Raw genomic sequence first — 16679 nt, forward strand, 5'->3', positions numbered from 1 at the left:
TTATTGTTGTATAAAACTTGTTGAATATAACTTTTATTGTTATATAAAATTTGACACTTCTGGAAGTGTCATTAAAAACATAACACTCTCCCTAGCCATTAATGAGTGTGGAAGCCTCATAGAACTTTATACACTCCTGGTAGTATTAGACTCTGTGTTGTGACAAAATTCCATGATAAATTCAAATGTCTGCCTGATCACATGTTCTGATTTATTCTGGAACACTTGTCAGCTATCAAATCCATTATCTCCTTTATGTCTGACATTAATTACAATCAATATTACTCTCACTGTGTTAGGGGAGGATTTGAGTCTTCTAGATGCAACATCATTCACTGGATAAGTAACTGAATTATGACAACAGATGTATAAACTCTTGTGCTCACTGTGGGATTGAGCTAAGCAAGTCCCTCGACTTCTCAGTTTCCTTTTCCATCATTTATACGTGCTATCCATTCACTTCACAAACTCTCCAGGGCAGAACTAGGTTTGAAGTGCTTGGCTCAGGAGGAGCTTAATCCCTTTAAATGCTACTTAAATATAAGTAATAATAGTAAACTCTTGGCAGCAGGCTGCTGATGCACTCAAGCTGCTGCTTTTCCACATTGAATAGCATTGTCCCCTTGGCTCCTTGAGGCTGCTCCATGGGTCCCATCCTGGAGCAGACTCAGTCATGCTCCCTCCTCTTGGTCTGGGTGCATTGACCAGGATTGGAACCAACATGCAGAGGCAGGGAAGGGATGGGCTCAGCTTTGTCACTCGTGCTCCGGGGTCGGGGCAGGAGCAGGCGAGAGGCAGGATCGTAGCAAAGGCAAAGAAGGCTTTATTCAAAAGAACCGGGCGTTTTTTATAGAGTGGGACGATAGATTTTATTCTATTGGTTAACTAACAGAAACATCTTTTTCACGCACTGTCCTTGAGAGGAACAGAAAAATAAAGTAAAAAAATAGCGCTTGAAAATTGTTTATAGTCAACAGGTTATCACATCTTTCCAGCTCCCTAAAATTTCTCACAAGCCGCTGAGAGAAACGCTTGCTGTTTGTCTCTCTCTGTCCCATGGCATCCTCACAGCTTTGCTACTAAAAGAGCAAAACTGCAGGCAAAGGGGGGCTTTGATGGCTGTGGGGGGAGTGTTGCAGCCATCACTCTGCAGAGGGGTTTTGGTGTGGGCTCAGGACAATCACCCCAGGAAGGTGGGTCAGTCCCTGCAGCTTGGCCCCTCCTATGCCCGAACCATGGGGCAGGTGGGGGATCATTCCAACAGGACATCTAGTTCTTTAGATTCTGTTATAGGGTGCATTACTTTCAGTTTTGATGTGGTCTTGGATAAGCCCAGGTAAATGTTGCATATTTTCAGATAATGTAGTCCTACGAGTCTTAGTTTAGGTCTTTCAAATAAATGACTTTTGGGATTTGAAGACAAGAGGTACATTGGGCCATGTCATTTTGCTGAAACTAAAGCAGTAACTCATGGATGGTAACACATTAAACTAACATTTTGTTTACATGTCTAAGAAAAGAATTTTATAAAAATACAGGAATAATGTTTAGTTTCTTTCTTATGTTAAATATGGCTTGAATAAAGGATTAAGGTTAAAAGAAGCTACTGAAGAGAGTGACCACCTTCTGATCACTCAAAAAAATCAGAAATAAAGCCATATTTGAAATTAACCAGGAGTTATGAAAGCAAATATTCATTACCCCATGGAAGGAATTTGCAGTCTGACAAATGTCTCCAAACTTGGGAGAGTTTTTGAATTAAGAAGCTGTGATATTTCCCCAGACGAAATAAGTTTATTTACTTGTTTCTGTTTCAAACAATCTGTTTGAAATTATTTATGCAATTGTTGTTGTTTATTTTTTTATGACATGCATATTTGTGTTCCTCAGATAAATGGGAAGCCCCTGCAGTACATTTTCCCTCATACAAGGCTCAAACTACTGAGAGACCCAAAGGACCACACAGTTTCAGGTAAAAAACCTTCTATCAGACATGATAATTAATTTGATTAGCATGAATTATACAACAGATTTCCAGTATTAAAAATAGTTCCTGTGTCTATGCAGCAGGAAATTCAGTGGTCATTTTAAATCTTGCTCGTTGGCTATAACAGAAAGCAGCAGTGCATAAAAAAGGTCACGACATCTGTTCAAGATATATAAGCTGTACAGACATTAAAAACAGGGGAAAATTGGTTTTGTTATCCATATGAACAGTCTGTTTTGCTGTTGCTTTTTATGTAACTCTACATTCTCTGCATGAGCCCTTATAAAATAAGCTTGTGTAGGTGTTCAACATGTACAGAACTGAGAATTTTATTCTTTCTCTTCTGGAACTGTCCCCCTTGGTGTCCCCCCCACCCCCCCATAGAGGGAGTTAGGAGAACAATTAGGTCCCATTTTTCTGTGATATCTTCACATGGAGGCATTTATCCCAGGACTTCAGATTTATCCTCTTTTTCCCTAACACTGACATAAATGTTCATGTAAGTCAGAGTCTGCTTGCCAAGGAGATGAAAGTAGCAGAGGTGATGTTCATTCACCTCCCAGGCTGAGAGCTGGAGCACAGCTGGAGTAATATTTTCATGTGTCAAACTGTAAAAGGCTGCCAGCTACAGGACCTGGCACAGGTAAGGTCTGTCTGTCTGTCTGTCTGAGCTTCTGGAATTGCACCCTTTCTCACATCTAATACTGATTCTCATATCTAATACTGATATGGAACTCAAACTTATTTCAATATACTGGTTTTGTTCTTTCAGAGGTAGATGCTTTAAGTGTTTTTTCCATGAAACCATCAGACTTTCTTTTAACTTGCTTAAAAGATTCTAATAGTGTGTGTCAAGCTCTGTTTCTGCACAGAAGTAATTACTGACTGCCAGCCCTGGTGTTCCCTCGAGCATTAAGCAGAAAGTGGCATGAACTTACTTGAATTGCTAAATATTGTTTTCACAGGGCTTCTGGCAGTAAAGTCTTGATAATTTCCATCCTCAGTACCCACCTCACATTTAGGGTGTTAAATGAATGCTCTGTATGCATGATGAGGTATTTTCTTGTTAGTCAGCGAAACACCCACCGATGATTTCAGGCTGCAGAAGGACCCCTCCACCCACACAGCCCAGCCTGAAAGGAGCTGCCAGCTCTGCCGTGTGTCAGCCTGTGCTGCTCCAGGCCCTCCCAGTCCACAGGAACTCCTTGGCATCCTTGTGGGGATCTTTGCCCTGCAGGCTGATGAGTAATGCTGTGATCCAAGCTGCTGTCTTACTCAGAAATAAGAGGAATTACAACCACGCAAGTGTAAAGCTCGTGATTTAGTGTTGCTGAAGCCTGCTTTCCTATGTAAAATTACTCACCCTTATGCAGAGGGAAATGCCTGTTCCAAATTCTTGATTAACTCTCATGCTGGCAGTCACAGCAGCACACTGTGCCTCAGGGAGAATGCCTTGTGAGCAGTGATGTGCAAACCCAAGGTGTAGATATTGACGTCTCATGGACTAATGCCTTGCATAAATGAGGTCACATAGGATCAAAAATTTACTCAGAGTCTGATAAGGTTATACAGCCCACACTGGGATTTCTCACTGCTATAGGTATATAATATTGTGCTTAAATTCTAATTGGAGAAAGCAAGCTTGGCTCTGTCTACAAGCTGCAGTCATATTTTTGTTTTAGTCCTAATACATGCTTGGAGACCTGCACAGATATATTTCTGTATGATGCATACCTAGATTTCCCTACAAGTATTTAAAGGCCTAAAAGCAAATTTTACATTAAAAAAGCCAAAGGTAGAATAGGGTGACCCTGAAACAGAAGAATTAGTTGTAGTTTTCACTCCTTATACATCCTTGAAATACCATAACTCCTTGACTATGTACCTCCCTTCCTTCCCTTCTCTCAAGTGTCTGAATTATTTAACTACATGAAAACTCCTTTCAAATGTGCAGTGCATTATGCTTACCCTTCAGCTTTCCAAATGACCTCTACTAGAGATAGGCACATGGTTTTAAAAATAATTAAATTTTATCAAACATTATCTGCAAACTAATAGTAAACATTTGTGTTTATTAACCAGAGGAAGTTGTAGAAGTCTATAATGCAGCAAAACTTACTTAAAATATCAGTAAATTTAAAAAATATATACTTTTATACCATCACAGTTATCTCACTACAAGAGTTTTGGATATTCATCTAGATTGCATGTCTGATTTCTTCCCCAGCTGGTTTCTTTCTCTTTGTTTGTTTTTTGTTTGTTCCCTTTGTCTCTTTTTGCTCTTCTTTCTTCCTACCCTTCTTTCTTATCAAAAGTACCAAAATGAGGTTTTGACTCATTTTGTCTGCATTTATACTTGCACCAACACAGGAAGTGTATGTTAAAAACCACATCCTCAGTAAAGCTCACATGAGGAGTCAGATCTTTCCAGAAGAACAGTCACTGTTGAAACCACCCTTTGAGCAGCATCTTCAGCTGAATTTTTGTGTTGCTGGATTGTTACAAGCCAGCTGGCCTGTGGTCCTGGGTGACCACAACATTGTGAGCACCATCCATTGTCTCAGATTTCCTCACAGTGCATACGGAACCTCCTCTGTCTTGGCTATGCACAAAAGCCTCTCCTATGTGATCATTTCTGCACATCCAAGAGCAGTTTATACTTATGTTTAAATGATCTATGTGCAGTTTGGTCAGTTCTGAGGCAGGAGCTGTCTGTGGAGATGCCTGAGACTGACAGATTCTCCTCAGGGGATTCATGAACACACCTTCAGTGTACAATCAGTGTATCCTAACTGGAGTGTGCACAGCAGGAGTTACGTAGGGAAATGTCCTAAACTGTGCAGAATCCCCACTTGGAGAGTTCCTGTAACTGCTGACCAGCTGCTCTGCTGGGAAACTGGCCAGTGCTTCAGCCCATTATCTCATCTCGTCTCACTGGAGCTCTTGGGCCAGCCTGGCCATTAATGATTCACTGTGCTGGGTCAGCTCAGATAACCAACTCTACCACAGCAGCTGTAATTGAAGGACAAGATTTCATCCTAACATCACCTTTATAAGCTAAATTCCACAGGTCTCATAATAATCTTACTACAGTAGAATTTGCTGCCTGATTATGAATGCAAAACTTGTCACATTCTGAATATCAATAATAAGACTAATCTCAAATATTTTAAAATTCAGGCTTTCCCACTACATATTATGCGCACATGTATTTGGTCCATTTGCTTTCTTGATTAATGAAAACTGACTCAGGTACAGATGCCTTTGATGCCTCTTACATAAGCTGGCATAATTTTGCACACAGAAGCATATAATGTGAATTTTGGCATGTGAATGATGTGTTTGAGGATTGAAGAACCAAGCCAAAATTGTGATGGCAAGAGAATAGTAGTGCTGAATGAATAATAATTATATACTTGTTCACTGTCTGCTCTCTTGAAGGTTCTTGTTTCTTTATTATAGACCACAATCTAGAGCATACAGATCTACTTTTTGAGATATGCAGTGTCCCCTCCTCAGACCATGAGAGCTGTGAAGGAACTTCCCACGATTACCTCTGCAAAAAACTGATTAATGATTTGCAATTAAGGAAAAAAAAAAAAAAGGAATTGGCATCACAGATGTGCTAATGTGCCAAAGCAATGAGGGCAATGCTCAGTGAATGATAATATAGCAGTGTTAAATGCTCCAGAAACTTACTGTTTCCACTGAGAGCCCCTTGTTCCTTTTGGATCCTTTAGCAGGGCAGCATAAGTGCTGTTTTATGCTGCCAGAATTTTCTCTTCTGTTTTTTATCATGCCATCATTATATTTGAAAAAGTGAGTCAAGGATGTGGCTATTGAAGGCAATGAAAGCACTGGCAATACCTTTGGAAATGTTGCAAAGGTAACTTACATTGTGTTATTCCTGATCAGGAAGATGTTTAGACACACTCAGGGGGAAAATCCAATCCAACAAGGCAGACACATCTCAGTAGGTCTACAGGTACAATGAGTGCACTCAGACAAAGGTAATTTTTACTGCTTTACCTCACATAGGCTGAGTCAGAAGTAATTCTTCCTTTTTGAAAGCAGGGATGTATGTACCTTTGAGCAGCCAGACTGTCTGTGTTGGGGAACATCCTCTTCAATTCTGGTAAAAAAAAAAAAAAAAAAAAAAAAAAGAAAAGAAAAAAAAAAAAGAGGCAGAGAAATAATTCAGAAAAATCTGCAAACTTTGTAGTGGAGCAAAGAATTAGCTGGTGGGAAGAAGAGTGCATCCCTAATCTCTGCCTCAGCAGTGATGTCAGTGAAACTGCAAGCAGAATTACAGGGTGGCTGTTTTGTTGTACACACGTCAGACATGCCTCACACTCTCCCTAAGGATTGCTAATTCCTGCAAACAACACTACAGTGCTGTTTCTGCAGTGTCCCAGCTCATGCTTATCTGGACGGAGGGGAAGGGAATTCAGAGAGATTTCCTGTATCAAGACCTCACTACTATAAAAGCTAGTTCTTACAGAAAAATACTAAAGGGCAATGAATATGTGATTAGTAATCAGTTAAAAACATGTTAAATGTAGTCACAGTCTATGTTCAATGTGAGAAGTCAGAGTGAGAACTGCAACACTCCTACTGTCCTCATACTCTTAGAGGATAACCTATCCTACTTCTTTCATTTAATGTTGGGAAGAATTGAGATAATACTTTGCATAAAAAAGCAATAGTCTAATATTCCCTTGTCACTGGGGAAGGACTTAATCCCTAATAAATGGTCCTCATTCCCCCACACACTCGCTCCTTACCAGAGACATGGCACAGAAGGTAAAACCCATAAACAGAAAGGGACTGAGCTGTTGCAGTCAGGCTACATCAGAGATTTTCCTGGGAAGTGACATGGTAGTAAATGAGGACAGGACTGGAAATCAAAGCACATAAGAGATGTCTGGTTTTGTCTTAATATCAATTTTAGAAAGAACTCAGCACCATTAAACTTTTCTAAATAAAACCAAAGAAACAAATAAATTCTTCTGTGTGCTAGAAACACTTTGTAGAGGTACAGACCATATATTCCATTTATGTCTCTTGTCTACAAATTGTTTTCATTTGAATAGCATTAGTGTATGTATTTAAAATACTTTCCATGAAATCTTTTTGGCAGTCCAGTTGTTTATGCATGCAGCATATGAACACTTGAGATTTTGAGAAGAGGAAGAGAGTTGAAGATTTGGAGTGGAGGTAACTGGGAGGGCAACGTGTCTCTTGGATATTGAGGTTCCATTTGCTTTCACAGCTGTCATGCACAAAAGGCTGCATATACAGATCACTGCAACACTGAATGTTAGAGTTCAGTAAAACCCCCAGATTTCCATGGTTGTTCAGCTGTCAGTGGCACCTATTGAGCCATTGGTGTCTTAGGAAACACAGATTAAACTCAGTACCCACAAGAGGTTTTAAAGATTTAAAGCTATACTCTACCATAGATAGCACCATAGATTCTGATGTGACAGATTGTCCAAAAAGATGAGACTTTTATCTTGTTTTCAAGTACGTGTGATAAATGCTTCAAGAAGCTAATTCATAAAACACTTTATGATCCTTCAGGATGATAACCAGTGTGCACATCAGCATGAAGCAGATTTGCAGCTGATATAAATCAATGCTGTGCTATTAAAACAACTGCAATATATCTGAATTTCATCAGCTCCTGATTTGACTTCATGTGTATTTTATGCCTTAATTGCCAATGGCCAAGAAATGCAATAGCTGAGTAGATACAATCATGTTTCTAGGAAACTTCATTGAAGCTAATTTTGCTAGAAGCACCAAAACAATTCTCCTGAGGACACTCTTGAAAATGCTGTACCTATATAGACAACCAACCTCTGATATGGATCATCATGTTATGTATTCCAGAGAATTGCATAAGAATAACAATGTAAATAAAATTTTAGGCTGGATTTCATTATACACGTTATTTTTCCTGCTGTTTTTACATTCCTGAGTTAACTTTTTGTTTGCTTTGTCATGTTTCCTTTCTCTCTGCTCTCCAGACTTTAGAGATTGCTTTATCACCACTACAATGTCTAAATTAATAGCTTGCATTTGTTCATGGTACTTTTAATTCTGACCTTTCCAAGAGAAGCCATTGATGTTTTTAATGTGTTTGAGCCTTCTGTTCCACACAGACAATGGGACAGGGTGTAAAGTTGTTCCAGCAGATAAGGGCCTACCAGCACCCTAGCATATGTCTGGTCTAGATAAGGCTGGAGGAGGAATGAGGAGATAATGTCTAGTAAATGAACACAGGAGGAAGGTATGTTCTGTCTCCATTCACAGCCAAATAGTGTTGAAAGGCTTCATATGATTTGATCACTGCTATAACCTGGTACATTGGCACATTGCAAAGTCTTTCATGCCTAATGTCTCATTTGCATGCTTTCTTCTCCTGCATTTGCTACCACTGGACCATGACTAAAGAAAAGATCACCCTTGTACTTCCTTGCCCTAATTTACCATTGTGGTTTTGTTCTGGTTTGGGGGATTTTTTATATTATTAGAAAGTGATGAAAAACATATCTCAACAAGTCTATGCATTGGCTCCTGGATCTGAAACACAACAGTTAATCTCTATTTTTAAATTTAAACATATCTCCCATTTCAACCCACTCAGAGACAGGTGTTCTAACACTGCATTTTGCAGTTCAAGCCCATTTCAATTTTTCCCATTTTACTTCTGTATAGTTTCAACTTCAAAGCACACAATATCTGAAGGTGTTAAAATCACCATGGGTTTACAGAAATAGTGAGTTTCAGCTACCATCTTGAAGGGTATTATTTAAGGCTCTCAGAAATCAAAATCAATAGCACTTTTTTAATATCTCTCTTAAAGTTCAGTCACTTAAAAGTCTATTAAAAATTCATATAGGTCTATTTGTAACTGTGACAAAAGTCAGATTGCTGCTGACACTCACACAGTTTCCTATGCCAGTTTGCACAAACACGTGTGATTACTGAAAATCTGTTGTACATTCTAATTCCTTCTTTGCTTTCCTTGTTCATATAATCAGAAAGACAAATGGTTTCATACTTTCAAAAATTAGCCCAGAGGAAATATTTGCTTGAGTTAACACATGAACAATGTTTGCACAGAGCTTCTGAGTCATGTGCCAGCATTCTCCTGCACTTGTTGAAGTTGTTGCTACTGCACAGGACCTGTATGATGATTAAATATAATCAATCCTTGCATTTGCTGCTGTAACGCTATTTACTTTCATAAGATAAAACATCACTGGAAAATTAATTTTCCCTTTTGTGTAAAATCAGGACCACCAACACCAGCAAAACCCTGCTGGGCCTTGAGCTATTCATTTTTTTGTTTGTTTTTTTTCTTCCTTTCCTTTAACCTTTAACTTTTGTATGGAGTTATTAGCAATTGTTTGTAAAGGCAAGCCTAATAATTGCTTGGATGCTGAAATGATTCCAGGAAATCTAGACTGTTTATACTCTAATGTCTATAATGGAGCTGCTCAGCAAAGCAGTGAAAAGATGGTAAAATTTCATGATCTTCCCTGTGTCCTGAGAGCAACAGACAGATTAGCTACAGCCTGATCTTTATTATCTCCATAAGAGACAAAAAGGGCTGAATTGTAATTGCAGAGCTCAGGTTATAGTCAGCATATTCCAGCAAAGTAAATTACAGTCTTTCTGCTGTGTTGCTATTGAGACACAATGAAGTATACAAGGAGATAGGATTTCATAGAGTTTGAGACACTTTGAGCTGCATAAATTCAGAATAAATATATCAAAAGGGACAGAAAGTACTTCATGGTGGAAATAAGAAATAGGAGTGATGAATTTTGAAAATGTATTTGCAGTAATGCTTGCCAGGTCACCAGTGACAGAATTTATTAGTAGCAGGTTCTTGGTTACTGATCATATATAATATATATACAAATATAAACATGTATATACATACATATAAATGCACGTAATGAATATGCATCACTGAAACAGTTTATAGTGTCTGGAAGGATATGAAATGACTAGTGAAATATCCTTTTGAAAGTCAGAGTTGGTTAATTGCCAAAAAACAAAAAAGCCCATTCAATATTTTTTCTCCAAAAATGGCTTTCCCACAAAAATAACTCAGCAGTTATGAAGTACTTGGAGTCTTTGCTAGCATAGAATGGAATGGAATGGAATGGAATGGAATGGAATGGAACACAATGAAATACAAAATAAAAATTACATTATTTCAGTCAGAAGGTACCTACAAAAACCTTATAGTCTAGCTACTGACCAATTCAAGGTGGAAAAAAACTTAAGGTAGTTAAAGGCATTGTTCAAAAGCCTCTTAAACCCTGACAGGCGTGGAGCTCTGACCACCTCTTGCAGAAGCCTGTTCCAGTCTTTGACCACCTTCTCAACCTAAACTTCTCCTGGCACAGCTTTGAACTATTCCCACAAGGTCCATCACTGGATACCAGGGAGAGGAGCTCAGCACTTCCCTCTCCCCTTCCCCTCCTCAGGAAGCTGTAGAGGACAATGAGGTTGCCTCTCACAGCCTTTTCTCCAGACCTGACAAACCCAAAGCGCTCAGACTCACAGAACATTCCTTCCAGCTCTCTCACCAGCCTCACTGCCCTCGTTCAGGCACATTCAAGGACCTTGGCAATCCTTCTCAAATCGTGGGGCCCAGAGCTATGCATGGAGCTCAAGGTGAGGCTGAACCAATGCTGGGCACAGTGCACAACCAGCTCTTTTGCCTGGTGATGCTGTGTTTGGTGCCACCAGGACAGGGCTTGTCCCCTTGGCTGACTCACACCGAGCTGCAGCTGAGCAGCACCCCCAGATCCCTCTCTGATTGCTTTCCCCACTTGCACTTGTGCCCAGTCACAGGTCCAGGATCCAGCATTCCCACCTGTTAAATTTCATCCCATTAATCACAGCCCAGTGTTCCATGCTATCTAGGTTCCTCTGAAGGGCCTCTTGTCAACAGCACCTCCCAGTTTTTGTCATGAGCAAACATGCTAGTGGTTCATTCAGCTCCTGCATCCAGATTTTTGACACCCATATTGAACAAATCTGGCCTAGAATTGATCCCTGAAGAACACTTCCGGTGTCCAGTCCCAGCCAGATGTCATTCCATTCACTACAGTCCTTTCAGCTCTGCCCTTCAGCCAGTTCTTCACCAAGAACATTGTGAACCCACTCATCCCACAGCTGGACAGCTCATCCCTAAGGATGCTGTGAGAGCCAGCATCAAAAGGCAGAGTAAAATCCAGAAAAACTACATCCAGCACCTTCCCATCATCCACTGGGAAGGTGACCTAAAGCTTCAAACTCTGATTGTTAATATGTTCAACTGTATAAATCAAAGGCTTACAAGCTAACTGTAGTGATTTAGTATCCTTTTTATTTGTTTGTTTATCAATGTATAAAAGCCATTTAGTTGCATGATCAGCCTTGTCAAAGTTTAGCATTATAAATTTTATTGTATATTTGGTTTGGCTGGGGTGGGGTTTTGGGGTGTCTTTTTAGCTTAGGATGTTCCATTTTAAAGCTTTAGTTAAGATTAGATGGGAGTGTAGGATCACAGCCTTGGGAGATCAGTAAAAACTGTTTTAATTAATTACCAGTCTTCTCACTTTGAAGAATCCTAAAAAGGATTGGATGTCTAGGTGCAAAATTCCCTTTGAAGAGATGTTCTCCTGAATATATTTTTCATGGAAATCAATACTCATAATTCAGAAAGGTGCCTTCTCTTATTCAAATCACAGTGATTTGCTTTTTGATGGTTTACTGGTCTCATGTCTTCTAAAGAAAAAGGAAGTTTATTAATCAGGAAACCTGAGTGAGAAAGAATAATGTATGGTTATATCAAAATAGCCTGAGAGATGGAAATTAAGACTCAAAAATAAAAGCAAAAACAAAAACAAGGGAAAAGATATCTAAGAAAGCATAAATGAAGGTGTCTAATGGGTATTTTTAAACTATCTGCAGTCAAGGTTATAAACTGGGCAATGCAATTTCAAACAGAAGTAGTAAGCTCAATATTTTCAATGGATAAAATATAAATAGGCTTGAAATCCCATCTTTACATGAAAAAATACAGCAAGACCCAAGCAATATTTCTTTGTCAACCAGAACAGAGCACTTAGAGCTCATTCATTTTAACTACCAGGAATGAAGGCTTTGTAATTAACCTTAATTTAAATTGTAATTTAAATAATTTTCTAGTAGTGTTTTTGCAACACACACAATCTCACACTCACCAACTCCTGTGATTGTCCCTTAGCAAGCATATCTCTACTTTATCCATAAGGTCAGTCATACATTTGACTCTAAAACCTGCAAACATAAAATACAAGCACTTTCAAAGTGTCTAGAATAAAAAAAAAAATCATTATATAGTAGCATGAAAAGTACTTTCTTTTATTAGCAGTAATATGGACAAAACACTCCAAAAACCAAGCAAATGTATCAGCCAAGATTTTCAGTTCCCTAGCATAGGTATCCTTGTGAATGCCTCTGAAATCAAGTGTGCACTCATTTGTATGACAAACTACTTCTCTGCCATTCTGTCACAAATAACCTATGAGAGGTAGAAATGCTAATATTGTGCATCATGATAAAATCCTGACTCCAAGGAATTCCTGCCCTCTGTGATGAAAAATATAATTAAAATACCCTGTGTTGACTGTGTGAGTTAAGATACTGTGTCCTTGCTTGTGTGTGTTGTATACAAAGAACAGTTGTTTCTTGGCTTTGCTGAACTCAATAGCTCCCAGTTGTGAGCTTTAGATCTATAAACATATTAATGACTCTTTTCATACTGCTTGATCAGAAGTTGTCTGTGCAGCCCACATGAATTCCTAAGTTCTCAGGATGGACTTACGTTTAAATGTTTTTATAGGTGTATGCATTCACTTTATGCAATGAGATACTTATTTTTTTTAAACTGTATTGTCTAATTTTTTTTAAAGGAAATCATCCTTAGAATGGTGGTTTTTCTTTCCCTATCAAATTAGGAAAAATATACTTTACCTACCAGTGCAAAAGTTCCAATTTGCACTGAAATAACGTAATTAACTTAAAATATTAACACAGTTTGTTCCAATTAAACGGAAAAATCACTCTCCTAAAAAAAATATATTTGGAAAATATCTAATTATGAGGAAAGCTGAGTCAAAAAGTATATAGATTTAGCTAAACTGGGATAGAAAAACCAGTGGAAACTTTTTTTCTGTCAGAAATGCAATGTGGTAATCCTTTTACTGAAAGAAACTCAGGGCTGACTTATGAAACACTAATAGCATTATGAAAAGGAAAAGCCTTAATCCAAAAAGACAAAGCTTTGCTTTGGTGGTGTGGTGACCTTTCTGGTTAGTCTAATCACTCAGCAGGTTTGGCTTATGAAATTAATCAATTGAAAAATATTATTTTTAGCCATTACAATAAAGGTGAGTAAATCAGCCTTTTAATTCTCAGACCTAAGGGCAAATCATCTCATATGGAACTTTCTTCAAAGAAAAAAATTACTTTAACTAGTAGTTTAACTAGGAAGTTTTGGGGTTTTTTTTTAAAGAGAAAAATAACATGAAAAAATTGCAATGCATAAGATTATTTTATTTTATTTTTTATATTTTGAGCTTTTGTTTTCACCCTCATTATTTTGTACAGAGGCTAGTGATCTGCTTCTCTCCAGCTGAAACAATGAGTGATGAAAATGTGTTTGTCTCTCTACTCTTTTTAAAAGGAAGAAAATATGTGATTTATTGATGCTTTACACAGAAGTCTTGTCTGCTTTTTCCACCATTAATTTGCACATCCTTTGTTGTGAAAGATGACAATTTAAAGAAAATATTTAAGAAAAGTAATAGCATTTGCCAAATATAGGTTCATGTAAATGTTCATGCTTTGCTGCTTGAAAAAGCAAGCTCAAGGATCTCTGTCAATGTCTCCATAATTATGTGATTCTAAAAGTTCAAATATTATAATTTCTCAGCTAAATTGCATGCATGATGTAGGCATATGATAAAGCTATCCTTTGAATCCACACTTCCTGTGTATTTCTAGCAATTTAATTCAATTTATTAATATTGCAAATAGATTGTCAGAAGAAAATAGGACAAGCTTCAATGTAATTTTTAATAACTCAGTTGTTTGTGTTATGTCAGTCATGCAGTAGCTGCTCAAGAAGATCTTCCCAAATTTAAGTCTTTAGAAGAGCATCAGATGTGACTGCAGTTAACCCTGATCTTCCAGCTACAGACAGAAGTTATCTGGGACATCTTCAGTAACCTCTGATGACTTGTTCTCTTCCTTTCCTTCCAGTGAATTATTCATTGCTTCATTTCTGTTCAAAGTTTTCTCTTTCTTTTGATCACAGGCAATGGACTGGGAATCCGAGTTGTAGGTGGGAAAGAAATTCCAGGAAGCAGTGGGGAAATTGGAGCTTACATTGCCAAGATCTTGCCTGGGGGCAATGCAGAGCAGACAGGGAAGCTTATAGAAGGTAAGATAAATGCATTATTAAAATATGAAGCCATGGCACTGTTGGGAGTTTGTCATGATTATTTATAACACACATTTTCTCTTGCGCAACGGATGCAATCTTGTGCAAGGAATGAGATACACCTCCATGATGCTTAAAGCAGAAAAGGCCTGATGGAAAGTGATTTTATGGCTTCTATGGCCAAAGAGAGTTGCCACAATGAGCATTATTAGGGCATGTCTTCAGTAATATGTGTCAACATGATGTCTGCATGGCCACATGTCCTCAGCCTATTTCATGGACATGGGATGTGAAGATCTTTACCCTTTAATCTTGCTCATCTAAGTATCCTTGTTTGAAATTACTTCTGTTTCTTAGTTTTATTTCTTATATTACTTATATAACTTAATTTCTATTTGAAATTATATTTCTTAGTTGCACAGGTAAAACAGATCCAGTTGTCTCCCAGTTACATGCACAAACTGTTTTTCTTAGTCCCCTATAATTCATTCCTAATGTTAGTTGTCCAATTTAAGGTAACCATCCAACCTGCCCCAACAGGCAACAGAGAAAAAGAGGTATCCCCAGAAAAGCAGTTATTTCATCTAATTTAGACCTCTGTTTCAAGAATTGAAAATGTCTTCCTCCTTTAATTGGCTTTTAGAAAACTGCATTCAACTTCACATCATTTTTTAGGTTACCAAAGCTAGATGGAGTGATAACTTCATTATCAATACATTTTCTAGGATTATTGCAATGTGATCAATCTGCCTAACAATTTATTTATGTGATTACATGAATACCACCTTCTTTTTATAACTTTCTCTTTTTATAGCTATTTTCCAGTTCCCTTTTACAAATCTGTATGCACCTGAAGTGTCAGTCTGTCCATAGACAAAAAAAGAGTACATTTGTGTACAACTCATTAAACTCTTTTATGTTTTTTCTTTTTCTTAAATAAAAGCATGAACTCAGGGAAAAATAACAAAAGAAGAAAAGTAGGAAGACTAGTTATTCCAGGCAGAATTCAATTCACATAAGTTTTCTGAATGGTAAACAAGCAAAAAAGGTCATGATTTAATCAAAAGCATTTTGCAGGCAGAAGCACTGAGTAAATTGATTAAAGGATGTATTTATAAGGAGTAGTTTAATTATTCTGTGGGTATTACAAAACAGTGTCACCTGCATTCACCCTGCAGCTTTTTTCATCCTTGGTGTTTTATTTGCCAAAATGTTAATGATATACAACAACAAAAAAAAAAAAAACAAAAAAAAAAAACAAAAAAAAAAAACCAAAGGGACACAAACCCCAATGTGCAATGGAATTAAACAGAAAATTAAAAAGAAATATATTTCTTTTTGGCCTATACAGTTGATTCTGATATTAATTTTTAATGGATAGTATCTCACTCATCAAATGATAGAATAGTGTTATTTTTTGTGCATGAATGATGAAAGAATTGACCTTAATTTTGTGTGTTTTGAAGCAAGTATTTGTTTTGGCTCCCTCTGTACAAATTAGTAGCTCTTTCATAACTGTGCTAGATCACGCATGCTTTGTTTCAGTACCAAGCAAGTAAAGAGGAAAATGTGGTTATTCAACGTTTACCCAGGACTGGACATCTCAAGAAAGAGAATGAGCAGTTAGAGATTGGAATTATCTGTAATTTTTTGGTTTATTTTGCCAGGAAATTTTCTGGAAGTTGAAGTTTAAAACAGTTCTTTATTCACCATATTTGGTTCATTTCAGCAGTGATCAAGAACATCTTGGATTTACAATAACTACAGGAGAAATCTGACATAGAAATTTACTTTTTAATCTGTTCACATAATATATTTTGAAGGTTTATTCTTATTTTATAGGAAGATGAATGTGACAGTAAAATATTTACTCCTTTGTTTCATTCTCCCATCATATGTTCAGTCATGTTTCTGATCCAACCTTTATAAAAGTATCCTAGACTTGGATATGCTGGCATAAATCAACTCCATCAAAATCCCTATATTTCAACTGTAGGATTTGTCTACACAATGTCTCAGAATATGTTTCAGTATTGATGTGTTAAATGTTCTCTCAGAAAAAAAAATGCTTCCTGTAGAATGCACTTTGACTATGACATACAAGACAAACATTTCCTCTCACTGTCATTTACCTTTAGGTCTTGCCTTTACATCTAGTTTACTTTTTATATTATTGTAGATGGCTGTCAGGGA

At 37.5% G+C, this 16679-nt stretch overlaps 1 protein-coding gene across 5 annotated transcripts in view; it reads left to right on the forward strand.

Moving 5' to 3' along the window:
- Positions 1-16679, forward strand: part of PCLO (piccolo presynaptic cytomatrix protein) — a 319301-nt gene that overhangs the window by 195545 nt on the left and 107077 nt on the right. For all 5 annotated transcript variants that reach the window (XM_054272240.1, XM_054272259.1, XM_054272249.1 and 2 more), the window contains exons 9-10: positions 1891-1972; positions 14361-14486. In XM_054272240.1, the coding sequence (XP_054128215.1) occupies positions 1891-1972; positions 14361-14486 (208 nt within the window). The remainder of the gene's footprint in view (positions 1-1890; positions 1973-14360; positions 14487-16679) is intronic.

This window comes from Melozone crissalis, unplaced genomic scaffold, assembly GCF_028551555.1.
Source record: "Melozone crissalis strain CALT ecotype California unplaced genomic scaffold, PUWL_Pcris_2 ptg000004l_1, whole genome shotgun sequence".
Classification (NCBI taxonomy): domain Eukaryota; kingdom Metazoa; phylum Chordata; class Aves; order Passeriformes; family Passerellidae; genus Melozone; species Melozone crissalis.